This window comes from Dendrobates tinctorius, unplaced genomic scaffold (genome assembly GCF_039654945.1).
Source record: "Dendrobates tinctorius isolate UK_male_01 unplaced genomic scaffold, ASM3965494v1 ptg000010l, whole genome shotgun sequence".
Lineage (NCBI taxonomy): Eukaryota > Metazoa > Chordata > Amphibia > Anura > Dendrobatidae > Dendrobates > Dendrobates tinctorius.
In genome coordinates, this window is record NW_027361678.1 from 13389733 (window position 1) to 13407312 (window position 17580).

The following is a 17580-nucleotide window of genomic DNA, read 5'->3' on the forward strand; positions in this document are numbered from 1 at the left end:
CTAGTGGACTACCTTCAAAAGGGTTCCACCATCAATGCAAGGTATTACATTGACCTTTTGGACCAATTGAAGGCCAAAAGGCGCGGCAAGCTGTCCAAAGGAATCTAGTTCCTGCAAGACAACACCTCCACTCACACTGCACAAGCGACTAAGGCAAAACTGGTGGAGCTGGGCTTCCAAATTGTTGACAACCCCACCTTATTCACCAGATCTAGCTCCCTCTGACTATCATCTGTTTCCAAACCTGAAGAAATACCTCAAGGGTACCAAATTTCACACCATTTCTGATGCCATGGCTGTTACGGATGCCTGGTTTGAGACACAAATGAGATCCTTCTTTTTTCAATACCGATGTAAGGCTAGTTTCACACTAGCGTTATGAGGCGCAGCGCACGGCAGCCGCTAAGCTCCGCCACCTGCCGCGCCCCCTCCGGTTAGCTCCTCCTATGGGCGCATGTTGCTGCATGCGACCTGCGTCCCCTAGAGTTAGCGTTGGGTACGCAGGCCGTACGCTGGTATGCTTTTGCGGGTGCTTTTACACTTTTTGCGCTGCGCCAAGCGCACCAAAATGCAACACGGTGCGCTCGGAGCTGACCGTAGGGGGCACGGCAGGGGGCGGAGCTTAGCGGCGGCCCTGCGCTGTGCCTCATAACGCAAGTCTGAAAGTAACGTTAGACACAGTTGGGTTCAGCAATTTTGGACCTTTGTTCATGGCTTCAGATTTACTATTTATGTGGCCCCCACCTGCTATCCACGTGACTATTATTGGACATTATTGCGATTACTGATACAAGATTTATTTTCAGGTTCTTGTCTCACATGTTGGCTTCTGCAAGAGCAGATAATAATAAGATAACGTAGATGTTACAGATATCGCAGTTTTTTACATTACGGCTGGATCAGGGAGAAGTGTGGCATGTACGAATGTGTACAGGGGCAGCAGAATGCTGAGGTTTCCTTTACGGCCGTATCACTCTATTAATCCAGTGATGACTGAGAGATCAGCACACATTTGTACAGTGCTGAACAATACAGGTAACAGGTAAGCCTCATTATAAACCCTGCTTCTGCTCCAGAACCAAAGGAAAGAGCTAATGGAGACATGCCGCCACCCTGTGGGGACATGACTGTACTGCGACAGGAGATCCCAGCTAAACACTTACCACACAGGGGCACTGTAGAGTGTAGACAGACTGACAGCTCTTGTGGACAGCCCAGATATCTGTGCCCAGGGCCTGAAGAGCTGCACATGTAAGAAAGGTTCCTGCTTGTTCAGACCTTGGTATACCTCCATGCTTTCCATTTACTCTTGTTCCCTGCCTTTTCTGTCCCCCATTAGTATTTTCCAGCCATGTCACTCACAGATTGGATCTACATCTGCAGGTATCATCCCTCAGCTTCCAGGACGGTGATGATGAAATGAGCCAAGGACCTGGTGACCGCAACCCACCAGTGGCTGTCACTGTGGAGGTGACTAATAACATTCAGCTCCCTCTCTATAGAATCATCCCACCTCAGCGCCCGCTCCTTTAATGCTGTTCTGGGGTGTGGCTGGACATACACCTGGACAGTGGACTCGCTCATGGGAGGACCACACAGGATGTGCTGGGCCTGGGCAGCCATGGTGGTCGTCCGGTGGTACAGTGAGGGGGCTGCCGTGACTTGATTGATGGTTTGATAGCCAGACGCGGGGGACAATAGAGTCAGCGGGCGTTGTGACACGACATACTGTATTTTATGTGATGCTGTCAGAGCCTGTGTTGGTTTCTAGGTAGAGGGGTCTCTGAGGGGATAGTAAAAGCACCATTTATGGGGGTGAAATTATACAACAGCGGCCGGATTGGGGCAACTGCATCTTGTGGAGGTAGCCTGTGGGGTAAAGCAGAGGTCACAGGGAGAGCGGTACACTGGCTCAGCCAGAGACGACTTGTTTTCTGCGGTGCTTTTAATTAGATATTATAAATAATTAACGTCCCTCCGACTAGAGAATAATTACGACCGCAGACGACCTCTGGATTCCTGGAGACCTTCCTGCCATGTCTCTCAGGACTCACTACTAACCCCCAAGCCCTGATAAAGGACTGGGCTGCTTCACAGTATGCCATGATGGTGTCGGGTGCGGAGCACAGACGTAAAAGCGACAGATACAACGTTCTCACCTCTTACCTGCAGGGTAACGATGGCTGCACATGTCAACGTTTACCGGTTCAAGCCCCCTATAACACAGGCTATTACCTCTAGGCCACCGGTTCAGGCCCCTATAACGCACTCGCGTTATTATCTCTAGATCACCGGTTCAGGCCCCCTATAACACGAGCTATTACCTCTAGACCACCTGTTCAGGTCTCCTATAACATGAGCTATTATCTATAGACCAATAGTTCAGGACCCCTATAACACTAGCTACAGTGCGTTGCGAAAGTATTCGGCTCCATGGAACTTTTCAACCTTTTCCCACATATCACGCTTCAAACATAAAGATACCAAATGTAAATTTTTGGTGAAGAATCAACAAAAAGTGGAACACAAGTGTGAAGTTCAATGAAATTTATTGGTTACTTTAAATTTTTGTGGAAATTCAAAAACTGAAAAGTGGGCCGTGCAATATTATTCGGCCCCTTTACTTTTAGTGCAGCAAACTCACTCCAGAAGTTCATTGTGGATCTCTGAATGATCCAATGTTGTCCTAAATGACTAATGATGATAAATATAATCTACCTGTGTGTAATCAAGTCTCCATATAAATGCACCTGCTCTGTGATAGTCTCAGGGTTCTGTTTGAAGCACAGAGAGCATCATGAAGACCAAGGAACACAACAGACAAGTCCGTGATATTGTTGTGGAGAAGTTTAACCCCTTAACGACTGCCGATACGCCTTTTAACGGCGGTAATTAAGGATACTTAAACCACACCGTCGTTAATTCACAGCGCTGTGGAGAAAGTGAATAGCGCCCCCCAGTGTCGGATTTTCTCCGGGGTCTCAGCTGCCGGGGGTAGCCGAGACCCCAGAGAACATGAATCGGTCGGTTTTTACCGACCCCGCTTTTGCAATCGCCGTTATTAACCCTATAATCAGAGGAGAGAGAAAGAGGGTCCCCGATCCCCCCCCGGTACCTCTCCGTGGTCCTCTGTCCCCTCCCGGTGGTCCTGTGTCCCGCCGACGTCCTCCGCTGGGCGCCGCCATCTTGGATCCAGGGAAAATGCAGGGAATCTGACGGCTCCGGCTGGCAGATTCCATTCATTCATTTTGATCACGATGATAAACTATCATCGTGATCAAAATAAACAAAATAGTACATAACCCCCACGGTTATCACCCCCTTAGTTAGGCCAACATAACGAAATAAAGAAAATATTTTTTTTTCAGTTTTCCATTAGGGTTAGGGCTAGGGTTAGGGTTAGTGCGAAATAGGATTAGGGTTAGAATTAGGATTAGGGTTGGGATTAAGGTTAGGGTTGGGATTAGGGTTAGGGGTGTGTTGGGGTTAGGGTTGGAGCAAGAATTGAAGGGTTTCCACTATTTACCAACTTTGGGGGTCTAAAAATTGGGTCTAAAAAATCACTTTTGTGTAAATAACAAAGACTTTTTATTTTCACGGCTCTGCGTTTATAAACTTCTGCGAAGCGCTTGGGGGTTCAAAGTGCTCACCACACATCTAGATAAGTTCCTTAGGGGGTCTAATTTCCAAAATGGGGTCACTTGTGGGGGGTTTCCACTGTTTAGGCCCATCAGGGGCTCTGCAAACGCAACATGACGTCCGCAGACCATTCCATCAAAGTCTGCATTCCAAAATGGCACTCCTTCCCTTCCGAGCTCTCCCATGCGCCCAAACAGTGGTTCCCACCCACATATGGGGTATCGGCGTACTCAGGACAAATCGCACAACAACTGTGGGGGTATGATTTCTCCTGTTACCCTTGTAAAAATAAAAATTTGGGGGCGAAAAGATCATTTTTGTGGAAAAAAAATGGATTTTTTATTTTCACGGCTCTACGTTATGAACTTCTGTGAAGCACTTGAAGGTTCAAAGTGCTCACCATACATCTAGATAAGTTCCTTGGGGGGTCTAGTTTCCAAAATGGGGTCACTTGTTGGAGGTTTCCACTGTTTAGGCACATTAAGGGCTCTCCGAACGCAACATGGCATCCGATCTCAATTCCAGCCAATTCTACGTTGAAAAAGTCAAACGGTGCTCCATCCCTTGCGAGCTCTGCCGTGTGCTGAAAAAGTGGTTTACCCCCACATATGGGGTATCGGCGTATTCAGGAGAAATTGTACAACAAATTTTGTTGTTGATTTTCTCTTTTAACACTTGTGAAACTAAAAAAATTGGTTCTGAAGTTAATTTTTTCCTTCCACATTGCTTTAGTTCCTGTGAAGCACTTAAAGGGTTAATAAACTTCTTGAATGTGGTTTTGGGCACCTTGAGGGGTCTAGTTTTTAGAATGGTGCCACTTTTGGGTATTTTCTGTCATGTACACCCCTCAAAATGACTTTAAATATGATGTGGTCCCTAAAAAAAATGGTTTTGTAAATTTTGTTGTAAAAATGAGAAATCGCTGGTCAACTTTTAACCCTTAAAACTTCCTAACAAAAAAAAATTTTGCTTCCAAAATTGTGATGATGTAAAGTAGACATGTGGGAAATGTTATTTATTAAGAAATTTTTGTGACACATCTCTCTGATTTAAGGGCATAAAAATTTAAAGTTTTAAAATTGCAAAATTTTCAAAATTTTCACAATATTTCCGTTTTTTTCATAAATAAACACATGACTTATCGAAGAAATTTTACAACTAACATGAAGTACAATATGTCACGAAAAAACAATCTCAGAATCAGCGGGATCCATTAAAGCGTTCCAGAGTTATAACCTCATAAAGGGACAGTGGTCAGAATTGTAAAAATTGGCCTGGTCATTAAGCTGCAAACTGGCTCTGTCGCTAAGGGGTTAAAACCAGATTTGGATACAAAATGATTTCCAAAACTTTAAACATCACACGGAGCACTGTGCAAGTGATCATATGGAAATGGAAGGAGTATCATACCACTGCAAATCTACCAGGACCTGGCCGTCCCTCTAAACTTTCATCTCAAACAAGGAGAAGACTGATCAGAGATGCAGCCAAGAGGCCCATGATCACTCTGGATGAACTGCAGAGATCTACAGCTGAGGTGGGACAGTCTGTCCATAGGACAACAATCAGTCGTACACTGCACAAATCTGGCCTTTTTGGAAGAGTGGCAAGAAGAAAGTCATTTCTCAAAGATATCCATAAAAAGTGTAATTTAAGGTTTGCAACAAGCCACCTGGGAGACATACCAAACATGTGGAAGAAGGTGCTCTGGTCAGATGAAACCAAAATCGAAATTTTGGCAACAATGCCAAACGATATGTTTGGCGTAAAGGCAACACAGCTCATCACCCTGAACACACCATCCCCACTGTCAAACATGGTGGTGACAGCATCATGGTTTGGGGCTGCTTTTATTCATGTTCCCACATGCTTTATGCCTCCATTAGCCCTCTGTGTCTGTACTGTTACACACTTACCCTGATTGTATGGACCAGTCATAATGTTAACTGTTACCACCCACCTTTCGTGTCTCCCTCTTTCCTCATAGACTGTAAGCTTGCGAGCAGGGCCCTCTTTCCTCTTGGTATTTGTTATAATCTACTGTATGTGATTATTGTTATGCTGTAATGTCTATTGTCTGTACAAATCCCCTCTGAAATGTAAAGTGCTGCGGAATATGTCGGCGCTATAAAAATAAAATTTATTATTATTTATTATTATTATTCAGAAGGGACAGGGAAGATGGTTAAAATAGATGTGAAGATGAATGGAGCCAAATACAGGACCATTCTTGAAGAAAACCTGTTGAAGTCGGCAAAAGACCTGAGACTGGGACGGAGATTTGTCTTCCAACAAGACAATGATCCTGTCACGATCCAGGATGGGGTTTGTCTTTGGCCCGTATTGGTCAGACAGGGGTTAATTGTTTCTGCCTCTCTCTGGCAGAGGGCGGCTATTTAATGCTCACTCGACCTAGGTCCGGTGTCAGTTATACTCCTGCCCTCGGCTGAGTTAGTTGACCTTGTGCATACATGTGCCTTGTGCCTGATAACTTGTTGCTTGTTTGGTTTTGATCCGGTTCTGTCCCTGCTACGAGTTCTGCCTGTCCCACTTGTACTGCGCTCTCTCTTCTGTGTATGACCATCTGCCTGTGACCTGACTATTCTCAGCTCGTCCCTCTGGTACCGCACAGCCCTCTCCGTGTACGACCCTCTGTAGGGCTAAGGAAAACCAGAAGTGAACCCGCAGGACCGCGACAACGAACCTCCTCGGGGCGAGCTGGCCAAGTGGACCACCCCCTATACAGGGAGCGTCTGGGGCAAGCCTCGGGGAGACTATCGCCGCGGAAGCTGATACCCGGGGACAACAGCAGGAGGAAAACCAGAGGTGACCACAAGGGTTACGGAAAGAACAGCAGGGAAGGGTTTGTAGACAGGAACGGATTAGGCTGACGAAGGTAGATACTGCAGGAGAGGACTTGAGGCCGGGGACGGACGAGGCAGGCACTAGGAGAGAACACAGGGAGAGATTACAAGAAGACACAGGGACTCAGAGCGCAGGACAGAGTGCTAGGCTGGGAAAGCGCAGGGACGCGTGGACCTGAATCAGCAGTGCTAGACACAATTGATAGTCAGGCACTGGGCAGGAGGCGAGGCTACCTTATATAGGACTGCAGGCAGCGCTTCCGGGTCAGGGTCGGCCAGGAGGTGGAGCAGCAGCAGCAGATGAGTGGCAGGATCACTGGTGTGCAGTGCGCAGGCGCACCCGACGGGCTTGGAAGGCCGGCTGCAGCGGCGGCAGAGAAGGAGCAGGACGGTGCGTGCGCACCTCGGGAGCGCGCCGGGTGAGGTGAGTGCGCCGGTGCTCGGGAGGAGGGGCAGAGGACCCAGCTGCGGGCGGCGCGACAGAAGCAGCGGGGCGCGTGGCAGCGGGTGGCGTGACAGTACCCCCCTCCTTACGCCCCCTCCTCTTGAGACTGGCAAGGAACCTAGCTAGAATCCGGGGGGCCTGGATGTTCTGCCGGGGCTCCCAAGACCTTTCTTCGGGACCAAAACCCTTCCAATCAACTAAGAAGAGGGTCTTTCCTCTAGATCTTTTTATGGCAAGAATGTCTTGGACCTCAAAGACATCCTGGGCAGAAACTGGCTGGGGAGAGTGACCCACAGAGGCATGGAACTGGTTGAATATGACAGGTTTCAGGAGGGACACGTGAAAAGAATTGGGAATTCGTAGCGAGGCGGGGAGTTTTAACTTGTAGGCCACGTCATTGATGCGGGCTAAGACCTCAAAATGTCCGATATACCGAGGGCCTAGCTTATACGAGGGGACTTTAAGACGAACAAACTTGGAGGACAGCCACACTTTATCCCCGGGATGGTACAATGGAGAATCCAGGCGCCTTTTGTCTGCGTGTCTTTTTATTCTGTCCCGTGCTAGTTCATGCGCGGACTTGGTCTCCTGCCAGACCCTGGAGAACTCCTTGGTCAGAAGGTTGGCTGCCGGCACACCCGAGACAGGGGGTACCGGCAGAGGTACACTAGGATGTTGCCCGTAGACGATGAAGAAAGGTGATTTAGACGAAGACTCGTTGGTGTGGTTGTTGTAGTCAAATTCAGCCCACGGGAGTAGGTGGGACCAGTCGTTGTGCTGAACGTTGGAGAAGTGGCGAAGATAGGTTATCAAAATTTGATTCGTGCGCTCAGCCTGACCATTAGTTTGGGGGTGATAGGCAGAGGAGAAGTCCAAAGTGACATCCATCAGTTTACACAGAGCTCGCCAGAAGTGTGAGGTAAACTGAACTCCTCTATCCGAAACGATATGCTGAGGAAAGCCGTGAATCCGGAAAACATGGGTAATGAAAATTCTTGCTAGTTCAGGAGCGGAGGGTAATCCAGGCAGGGAGATGAAATGGGCCATCTTGGAAAATCGATCTACGACCACGAGGATGACTGTGTGACCCGAAGACCGAGGAAAATCGGTAATAAAGTCCAAAGCAATGTGTTGCCAGGGAGCAGAAGGAACTGGGAGCGGGTGGAGAAGACCAGCGGGTAGGTGTCGGGGAACTTTATTTTTGGCACAAGACGGACAAGAGGCGACAAAACTTTGAACATCTCGAGCAAGTGAGGGCCACCAATAGTAACGAGAGATGAAGGAGAGGGTTTTCTTGAGGCTGACGTGACCTGCCAGCTTGGAGGCATGACCCCAATGTAAGACTCGCTTCCTATTGTCCTCTTGAACAAACGTCTTACCCGGGGGCAAGGAAGTCAGGTTTACAGGAGCAACCTCAATGACCTTGTTAGGATCCACGATGTGTGAAGGCTCTTCTTCACAGTCGGTAACCAAAAAGGATCTGGATAGAGCATCCGCCTTGAGGTTCTTATCGCCGGGGCGGAAATGGAGTTCGAAATCGAATCGGGCGAAGAACAGAGACCACCTGGCTTGTCGAGGATTAAGTCTTTGCGCTGTCCGGATGTATGCCAGGTTCTTGTGGTCAGTGTAGATCCTGACGGGATGCACCGCTCCCTCGAAGAGGTACCGCCATTCCTCCAAGGCCAACTTGATAGCGAGCAGCTCTCTGTCACCAATGGTATAGTTTCTCTCCGGGGTGGAGAATGACTTCGAGAAGAAGCCACAGGTGACCAGTCGTCCAGAGGGTGACGTCTGGGAAAGTACTGCACCGGCTCCGATGGCAGAGGCGTCTACTTCCAAAGTGAAGGGTTTATTGGCCTCTGGGTGATGGAGTACGGGGGCCGCAGCAAAGGCTTGTTTCAGGGAGCGGAACGCGTCTTCGGCCTCAGGTGACCAGAAGTGGGGATTGGCCCCCTTACGGATCAGGGCGGAGATAGGGCTGGTCAGGGTGGAAAAGTGTGGGATAAACTGCCGGTAATAATTGGCGAACCCCAGGAATCGTTGGATAGCTTTCACTCCCTGGGGACGCGGCTAGTTGAGTACGGCCGACAGTTTTCCCGGGTCCATTCGTAGACCAGTATTAGAAATGATGTAGCCCAAAAACGGTAGAGAAGACTGTTCAAAGGCGCATTTCTCGAGTTTGTCATAGAGACGATGCTCTCTCAGGCGCAACAACACTTGACGGACGTCCTTTCTGTGAGTAGACAGGTCCGGGGAAAACACCAGAATATCATCCAGGTACACCACCACGCAAGAATAGAGGAGGTCTCGGAAGACATCATTGACAAATTCTTGAAACACGGCGGGTGCGTTGCACAAGCCGAAGGGCATAACCAGATATTCATAGTGGCCATCGCGAGTGTTGAAAGCCGTCTTCCACTCATCTCCAGGGCGAATGCGGATTAGGTTGTAGGCTCCACGCAGATCCAATTTGGTAAAGATTTGCTCCCCTCGGAGGCGGTCGAATAACTCCGGGAAGAGAGGAAGCGGATATTTATTTTTAATTGTAATATCGTTGAGGCCCCGATAGTCAATGCAGGGACGAAGGGTCCCGTCCTTCTTCTTGACGAAAAAGAAACCCGCACCCGCGGGTGAAGAAGACTTACGAATAAAGCCTTTGGCCAAGTTTTCTTGAACATATTCGGACATGGCTTGGGTCTCTGATGACGACAGTGGGTAAATCCGACCTCGGGGTGGAGTGGAGCCGGGAACGAGATCGATTGGGCAATCGTAGGGATGGTGAGGAGGCAGACTCTCTGCTTCTTTCTTGCTGAAGACATCCGCATAGGCCCAATAGGCTGAAGGTAAATCTGGGGATACCAATGTATGACGAGGAGAGTTTCTTGGCTGGACGGAAAGCAAACACCCCCTCTGACAGAACTGTCCCCACCGCACTATGTCACCAGACCGCCAATCTAAGGTAGGCTCGTGTTTTCTTAGCCAAGGGAGGCCCAACAGGATAGTGTGTGATAAGGTCGGCAGCACATAGAAGGCTATCTTCTCCAGATGCAAGGCTCCGACCTGAAGTTCCAACTCTTCGGTGACCTGCGTAACGGACACCCGCAGGGGTTGGCCGTCGACCGACGCAATCTGCCGAGGAGTCTCCAGGGACCTGACCGGAATACGAAGCCTCCTGACTGCCTCAAGCTGAATAAAATTTCTAGCCGCACCAGAATCTATGTAAGCCCACTCGGAGGAACGCTTGGGACCCAGATGCAAGAGAACAGAAAGAGTCAAGGGTAGAGAGGAGTCATAGGTACCTAGGGAGGCCTCTCTTACCTGTCCTAGGCGGAGGCGTTTCCCGGGCGCTCAGGGCAGGAACGCAGAAAGTGTGATGCACACCACAATACAAAGACCCTGAGTGAACCTCTCCTTTCGGCGTTGCTCCACCGGCTTGAGGCGATCTACTTGCATGGGCTCTGGTGCGGAAGGTGCCGACGCCACAGCAGGGCGTGAGCGAGGTGGGCTGCGGGCAGCGGATGGGACGCGAGGAAACCTCCTATCCCTGGCGGCCTCTCGAGAACGCTCCTGGAAGCGCAAGTCGATGCGGGTAGCCAGGGAAATTAGATCCTCCAAAGAGGTTGGAGTATCCCGTCCCGCCAGCTCGTCCTTAATTCGGCCTGAGAGTCCCCGCCAAAAAGCTCCTACCAAGGCCTCATTGTTCCATCCTACCTCGGAGGCCAGGGTACGGAAGCGAATGGCATACTGACCCACGGAGAGCGTGCCCTGTTGCAGGTTAAAAAGTGACTCGGTGGCAGAGGCTACGCGACCCGGCTTGTCACTTTACGGAAAGAGTCAAGGAAGATGGAGAGTTGGGAGACCAAGGGGTCATCACGCTCCCAGAGAGGGTTTACCCAGGCCAAAGCCTCACCCTCCAAATGGGAAACGACAAAGGCCACCTTGGCTCTGTCGGTGGGGTACTGTTGAGGCAATAGCTCAAAATGGAGCTGGCACTGATTTAAAAAACCCCTGCACGACTTAGGTTCGCCACCATAATGCGGGGGTTTTGCCAAACGGGGCGGCGGATGGGATACCGCAGCCTGGACCGGGGTCGAGGCCACAGATTGCAGGGCAAGGAGACGGTTATCTATAGATGCCATATTGTTCAATATATGGGCCTGGGTGTCTCGCTGCTGAGCCAGCTCCTGTTGGAGGCTGCCCAGCTGGGAGGCAGTCCCAGGATCAGAGGCCTGTAGAGTCGACAAGCGGCACTCCATGGACTTAAGGAAGGACATTATCCTTGCTTGATTCTCCCGTAGGAATAGGAGCTCCTTTTGGGTTGGGGTCGGGGTACCGGCGGGGTCCAGGGCCTGACTATACTGTAGGGCTAAGGAAAACCAGAAGTGAACCCGCAGGACCGCGACGACGAACCTCCTCGGGGCGAGCTGGCCAAGTGGACCACCCCCTATACAGGGAGCGTCTGGGGCAAGCCTCGGGGAGACTATCGCCGCGGAAGCTGATACCCGGGGACAACAGCAGGAGGAAAACCAGAGGTGACCACAAGGGTTGCGGAAAGACCAGCAGGGAAGGGTTTGTAGACAGGAACGGATTAGGCTGACGAAGGTAGATACTGCAGGAGAGGACTTGAGGCCGGGGACGGACGAGGCAGGCACTAGGAGAGAACACAGGGAGCGATTACAAGACACAGGGACTCAGAGCGCAGGACAGAGTGCTAGGCTGGGAAAGCGCAGGGACGCGTGGACCTGAATCAGCAGTGCTAGACACAATTGATAGTCAGGCACTGGACAGGAGGCGAGGCTACCTTATATAGGACTGCAGGCAGCGCTTCCGGGTCAGGGTCGGCCAGGAGGTGGAGCAGCAGCAGCAGATGAGTGGCAGGATCACTGGCGTGCAGTGCGCAGGTGCACCCGACGGGCTTGGAAGGCTGGCTGCAGCGGCGACAGAGAAGGAGCAGGACGGCGCGTGCGCACCTCGGGAGCGCGCCGGGTGAGGTGAGTGCGCCGGTGCTCGGGAGGAGGGGCAGAGGACGCAGCTGCGGGCGGCGCGACAGAAGCAGCGGGGCGCGTGGCAGCGGGTGGCGTGACACCCTCGCTTGTTTGACCTGCGTTTTCCTCTCCTCTACAACAGTTGCCCTGCAGTAGGTACATTACATCATCTGCAGCAGTAGGACGCTAAGCCCCGCCCCCTGCCGTCACATGATCGTAGGTCCTGGGACTCCTTACTCTTTTCTGTGCCGCAGGTCCTGTCTGCTTGAACCATCACTACAGTGCTGGACCCCGTGATCTCCCATAGTGTGGGTAAGTCACCCAGCCCTGTGTGGCAGTTTGCCGACGCTGACATTAGAGTCCTGACAGATCCCAAACATAAAGCAAAATCTACAATGGAATGGTTCACAAATAAATGTTTCCAGGTGTTAGAATGGCCAAGTCAAAGTCCAGACCTGAATTCAATCGAGAATCTGTGGAAAGAGCTGAAAAATGCGGTTCACAAACGATCTCCATCAAACTTCACTGAGCTCGAGCTGTTTGCCAAGGAAGAATGGGCAAGAATTTCAGTCTCTCGATATACATAACTGATAGAGACATACCCCAAGCAACTTGCAGCTGTAATAGCAGCAAAAGGTGGCGCAACAAAGTATTACGCTAAAGGGGCCGCATAATATTGCATGCCCCACTTTTCAATTTTGTTCAACTTCACAATTGTGTCCAACTTGTTGTTGATTCTTCACCAAAAAATTACATTCGGTATCTTTATGTTTGAAGCATGATATGTGGGAAAAGGTTGAAAAGTTCCAGGGGGCCGAATACTTTCGCAAGGCACTGTATTACCTCTAGATCACCAGTTCAGGCCCCCTATAGCACGAGCTATTACCTCTAGACCACCAGTTCAGGCCCCCTATAACACGAGCAATTACCTATAGACCACTGCTTCAGGACCCCTATAACATGGGTTATTACCTCTAGATCACCAGTTCAGGCCCCCCAAAACACGGGCTATTACCTATAGACCACCGGTTCAGGCCCCCTATAACACGAGTTATTACCTATAGACCACTGGCTCACGACCCCTATAACACGAGCTATTACCTCTAGACCACCGGTTCAGGCCCCCTATAACACGAGTTATTACCTATAGACCACTGGTTCAGGACCCCTATAACACGAGCTATTACCTATAGACCACTGCTTCAGGACCCCTATAACACGGGTAATTACCTCTAGATCACCGGTTCAGGCCCCTATAACACGGACTATTACCTATAGACCATCGGTTTAGGCCCCCTATAACACTAGCTATTACCTATAGACCACTGGTTCAGGACCCCTATAACACGAGCTATTACCTCTAGACCATCGGTTCAGGCCCCCTATAACACAGGCTTTTACCCCTAGACCACAGGTTCAGAACTACTATAACACGTTCTATTATCTCTAGACCCCACCACTACCACCCAGGGTCTGTCCATCCTGCAACGATGGTCGTAACACCTGCATTCAGTACAGTCAGGCGGTGTAATTGCATCATCGGAAGGTTTATCACCGCAATCCCAGGTTTCCCATCATTCGGTGGTGTATGCTAAACTGGGAGTTCTGCTACTGTCTGGGTATTCAGAGATTTTGCCTATGTGTCAGGCGTATCTTCGTGTCCGTGAGGTATAAGGGCAGGATCGGTTCTCTGCCATCACCGGCTTCTACCACCACCTGACAACCTTTACTTTGTTGTGAATTCCTGGTGTCAGGATAGGGCATCTGCACGGCTCCAGAATGAGACACCGATCGGCCATGATTTCATATACTTCTGGATAATTGCACCAGCTGGGATGTGACTGTGTCGGGTGTCAGGCTGCAGCATTGTCTGTACTCACGGTCATTGCACTGTGGCCCCGAGTAGGACGTCATGGAGCAGTCGCAGGTGAAGCCCTCCCATTGTTGCATGCACACGCCCTGGTTTGCACAGGAGTCTTCCTGACAGGTGGTTGTCGGACCTGCAAGCCAGCACAGAACAGAGAAGTGAGCAGTGCGGAATGTCTCCCCCAGATGCCCCAGCAAGTCCTCCAAGCCAAATCTCAAACTAATAGCATGCAGAAATAAGTCACGTGAACCATGCAGGGCTGGATAGAAGCCGGACATACAGCCTGTCTAGAGGTGGCGAGGCCGGAGACTGCACATGCAGCCAGTTATAACACCCCACCTTATCACTAACACAGCGCCCCCATTAAGGGCATGATGAGCGACTCAGGCTGTGACACTGCTCCAAAGAAAGCCACCTGGTGAAGCTCCCTCCACTGTATGAAGTATGGCAGGCCGGCCTGTGACCAGAGGACATGTGCCATACGGTGCTCGGTACACAGGTCAGATTGCTTGTGAGTAATTCTTGATGGCTGGCATTGCCCTCCACAGACTCTGCACAATGGCTCCAGGTGAACTGTACTTGTAAGTAGCAGACGTCATTCACCCTGACAACAGGCGCATAGAAGGCCGGCATCCATGATATTTCTAAGGCACATGATGGCCGTTGCCATGTGCCTGGCAGGGCTGAGTTTTGGCTATAACATTGGGAACACAGCATGATCGGGGTGCAGGGTCCAGGTTGGCATCACAGCCAGTGTCACTCACAGAGTGCAGGCGCTGTGCCACCCTCCATCATTCTCAGATTCCTACAAGGCGAGTCCGTGCTCCTGGGGCTGGGTACAGACATCTCTGTATCAGACTGATAAGATCGAGACCAGAGGTGATGAGCCAAGTCTGACTTCTCTCAGCCACTACAACCTCACCAAGGGCGCAGGAAACGATGGCAGTCCATCGTGGGGAGCCCTCCCCAATGCTCCCTGTATTATCAGGCTGCATGCAGTGTTGGCACAAGACGAGCACAGAATCAGACGACCTCCGGGGACACAGCGGGCACACACAAGGCATAATGCGGGTGACACACACGAAGCATCATGCGGGTGACACACACGAAGCATCATGCGGGTGACACACACGAAGCATCATGCGGGTGACACACAAATGATGGGACAGGAGTCAGCACTGAGAAAGCAAATATCTGATGAATCTCCCGCTCCCGCCATGATGTGACAACACTGTCCCGCTGAGGACATAATGCCGGCAGGGTGCTCCCGATGTCTGACACCTGTGGACACTCAGTGCTGACCCTGCTCACCACAACCAAACCATCAGCCGGCTCCGGCATGAGTCCAGCACACCGTCACCCTCTGCTGGTGGTGTGGCTGTATAGAGGTGACAATGCAGGTTAGGTGATGGCGGACTACCTTGTAGATTAGCTTTGGTCAAAGCATCTTTGTTAGCCGAGGAACAAAAACAAAGCAGATGTTAGTACAGCAGCGAATCCTGGGGTCCCCACAACCCACCCTCCCCCCCAGAGAAGCGACATCCACCAGTATGGTAAAAAATAAACCAAGCAACGGATGGGCAGGCAGTAAGCAGCCAGCAGGTCCAGCACAAGCAAAGCGTACATTGCAGGAAGTGCAGAGCAAGCACGCTCCCGCGGGGCCATCTGTAGACCCCTGCACAGTCACCTCGTCCCCCCCCCCCAGCTCACAAAAGCACAACCATTTTATACAGACATCCATTCTCATCGGCCGTCGGTGCCTCCTCCTGTCAGGATGCAGCCTGCTGGGCATTATTCTCCTGATCTACCTAAAGCAGTACCTCTACCAGGCAGCAGCTACGTGGGGGCCCTATCTGCCAGCAAGCGGGCTCTGTGCACATCCCAGCCACTCACCATTAGTGCTTTAAGGCAGCTCCTTCCTGCGGGGTTATTAGAGGGGTGTGTGGGTCACCCCAGACGTACATGAAGGGATTCACATCAGAACTCACATATGTCCGTACTAATACAGATCCATCTGCAGACCCCAATCATTGGGACACAGGACCCCACCTGGGGCATCAGTGACAGGACCACCCTCACCAAGGTGGAAGGATCCGCACAAGGACAAAACACAGCAAAGCATGATGGGAAGGAATGAAAAGTCAATGGGCGAATGAGATGGTTCTGAAGAAGCTGAAGGTTGACAATGGTGAGATAAGCGGCAATTCCCCCCAACAGACAGACACCGGAGACATAAGGATGCATTTATTACAGGAGACACACAGGATGACACGGTGGGCTCCCGAGCGCTGGGCATGCTGGGTCACCCACCGGCAGTGGTGCACATGTACATCTATGAAGTGTGCTGCACCGTGCCATCCACATGTGAACTTGGCGTCTGGCTGCACGTCGCCTCTTCTCCAGCCAGGATTCATTGAGGAGCCAGCTGCTCGGACCTATGAGAACAGCGCCGGATGAACTCCTGATATCTGGTGCCACCATTTCCACCCTGTGCCCATGTCTTCTCCTGGCCCCTTCTGTATGGTGGAGGCAGCCGGCGTCAGTTCAGGTCTTGTCATGTTTGATTGTTCGTTTTCTTGGTAACATCATTACCACTTTGTGCAGATGACAATAATGTGCAATATGACGGACGGAAGATCCCGTGGGGGACTGCACCGCCCTGCGGACACACACTGTTGGACAGGAGAAGGGCGAGGACAGTGCAAGTAAAGATCAGCAGGAGGGAGATGGAGGAGAGGACTGAAGATGAGGGCGAGGTGGGCACGTTGAAGAATGGTGTGAATGAGTCCCATACACGACTGCGGCCATCACTATATGAACTTGTACCTTCACATCCGCGTTCAATCTGCCCACTGCGGTGCAGAGCGTCACTAATCAGGTCAGGGAGTCGTCCATTGAGGTCCACAGATGCTAGGCAGCCTTGAAAACCATCTCTGGAGGCCACTAGTTTGGGCAGATTGCTGTACATGCCCTGTGCCAAGCCAGCGATATACAGGTCACCTGTCAGCACAGAAAAAATATGAGCCAATCATTAATGTCACCCAGCTCATTATCACTACAGACGAGCCAGGAACGTCCCCCAGCTCATTATCACTACTGATGAGATTCAAAACGTCCCCTGCCCATTGTCACTACACACGAGATCCGGAAAATCCCCCTGCCCATTATCACTACAGACGAGATCCGGAACGTCCCCCGGCTCATTATCACTACAGACGAGATTCGGAAAGCCCCCTCACTCATTACCACTACAGATGAGATCCGGAATGTCCCTCCCTTTATTATCACTACAGACAAGATCTGGAACGTTCCCCCACTCATTATCACTACAGACGAGATCCGAAACGTGATCCCACTCATTATCATTACAGACGAGATCTTGAACATCCAACCGCTCATTATCACTATAGATGAGATCCAGAACACTCCCCCCCACCCGCTCCGTATCACTATGGACGAGATCCTAAATCTCTTCCAGCTCATTATCACTACAGACGAGATCCGGAAGGTCCCTCCACTCATTATCACTACAGACAAGATTGGGAACATTCCAAGATGGTTCAAGAGAAGAGATCACGATTACACATTTTTCAGATCGAGCTCACCGAGTGACTCACTGGTAGTTTATTCTGTTGCCTACTCCAAACTATGATATACAAAGGCTGTAGAAACCAAACAATCTAAATTGTTTAATAAAAACCCAATGCAGAATACCCTATAATGTAATAACTGAACCACATGAAGTCACTGCAGAAAGTGCTTCACAAACCTGCTGTTTAC

The 17580-nt window shown here is 50.7% G+C and overlaps 1 protein-coding gene across 4 annotated transcripts in view; it reads right to left on the bottom strand.

Annotated features, from left to right (window-relative positions):
- Positions 1 to 17580, bottom strand: part of NRXN3 (neurexin 3) — a 512486-nt gene that overhangs the window by 189588 nt on the left and 305318 nt on the right. For 2 of the 4 annotated variants that reach the window (XM_073587097.1, XM_073587123.1), the window contains 3 exons: positions 16627 to 16800; positions 15221 to 15247; positions 13814 to 13933 (listed from right to left, as the gene is read on the bottom strand). In XM_073587097.1, the coding sequence (XP_073443198.1) occupies positions 13814 to 13933; positions 15221 to 15247; positions 16627 to 16800 (321 nt within the window). The remainder of the gene's footprint in view (positions 1 to 13813; positions 13934 to 15220; positions 15248 to 16626; positions 16801 to 17580) is intronic. The other 2 variants (XM_073587106.1, XM_073587115.1) reach the window with 2 other exon arrangements.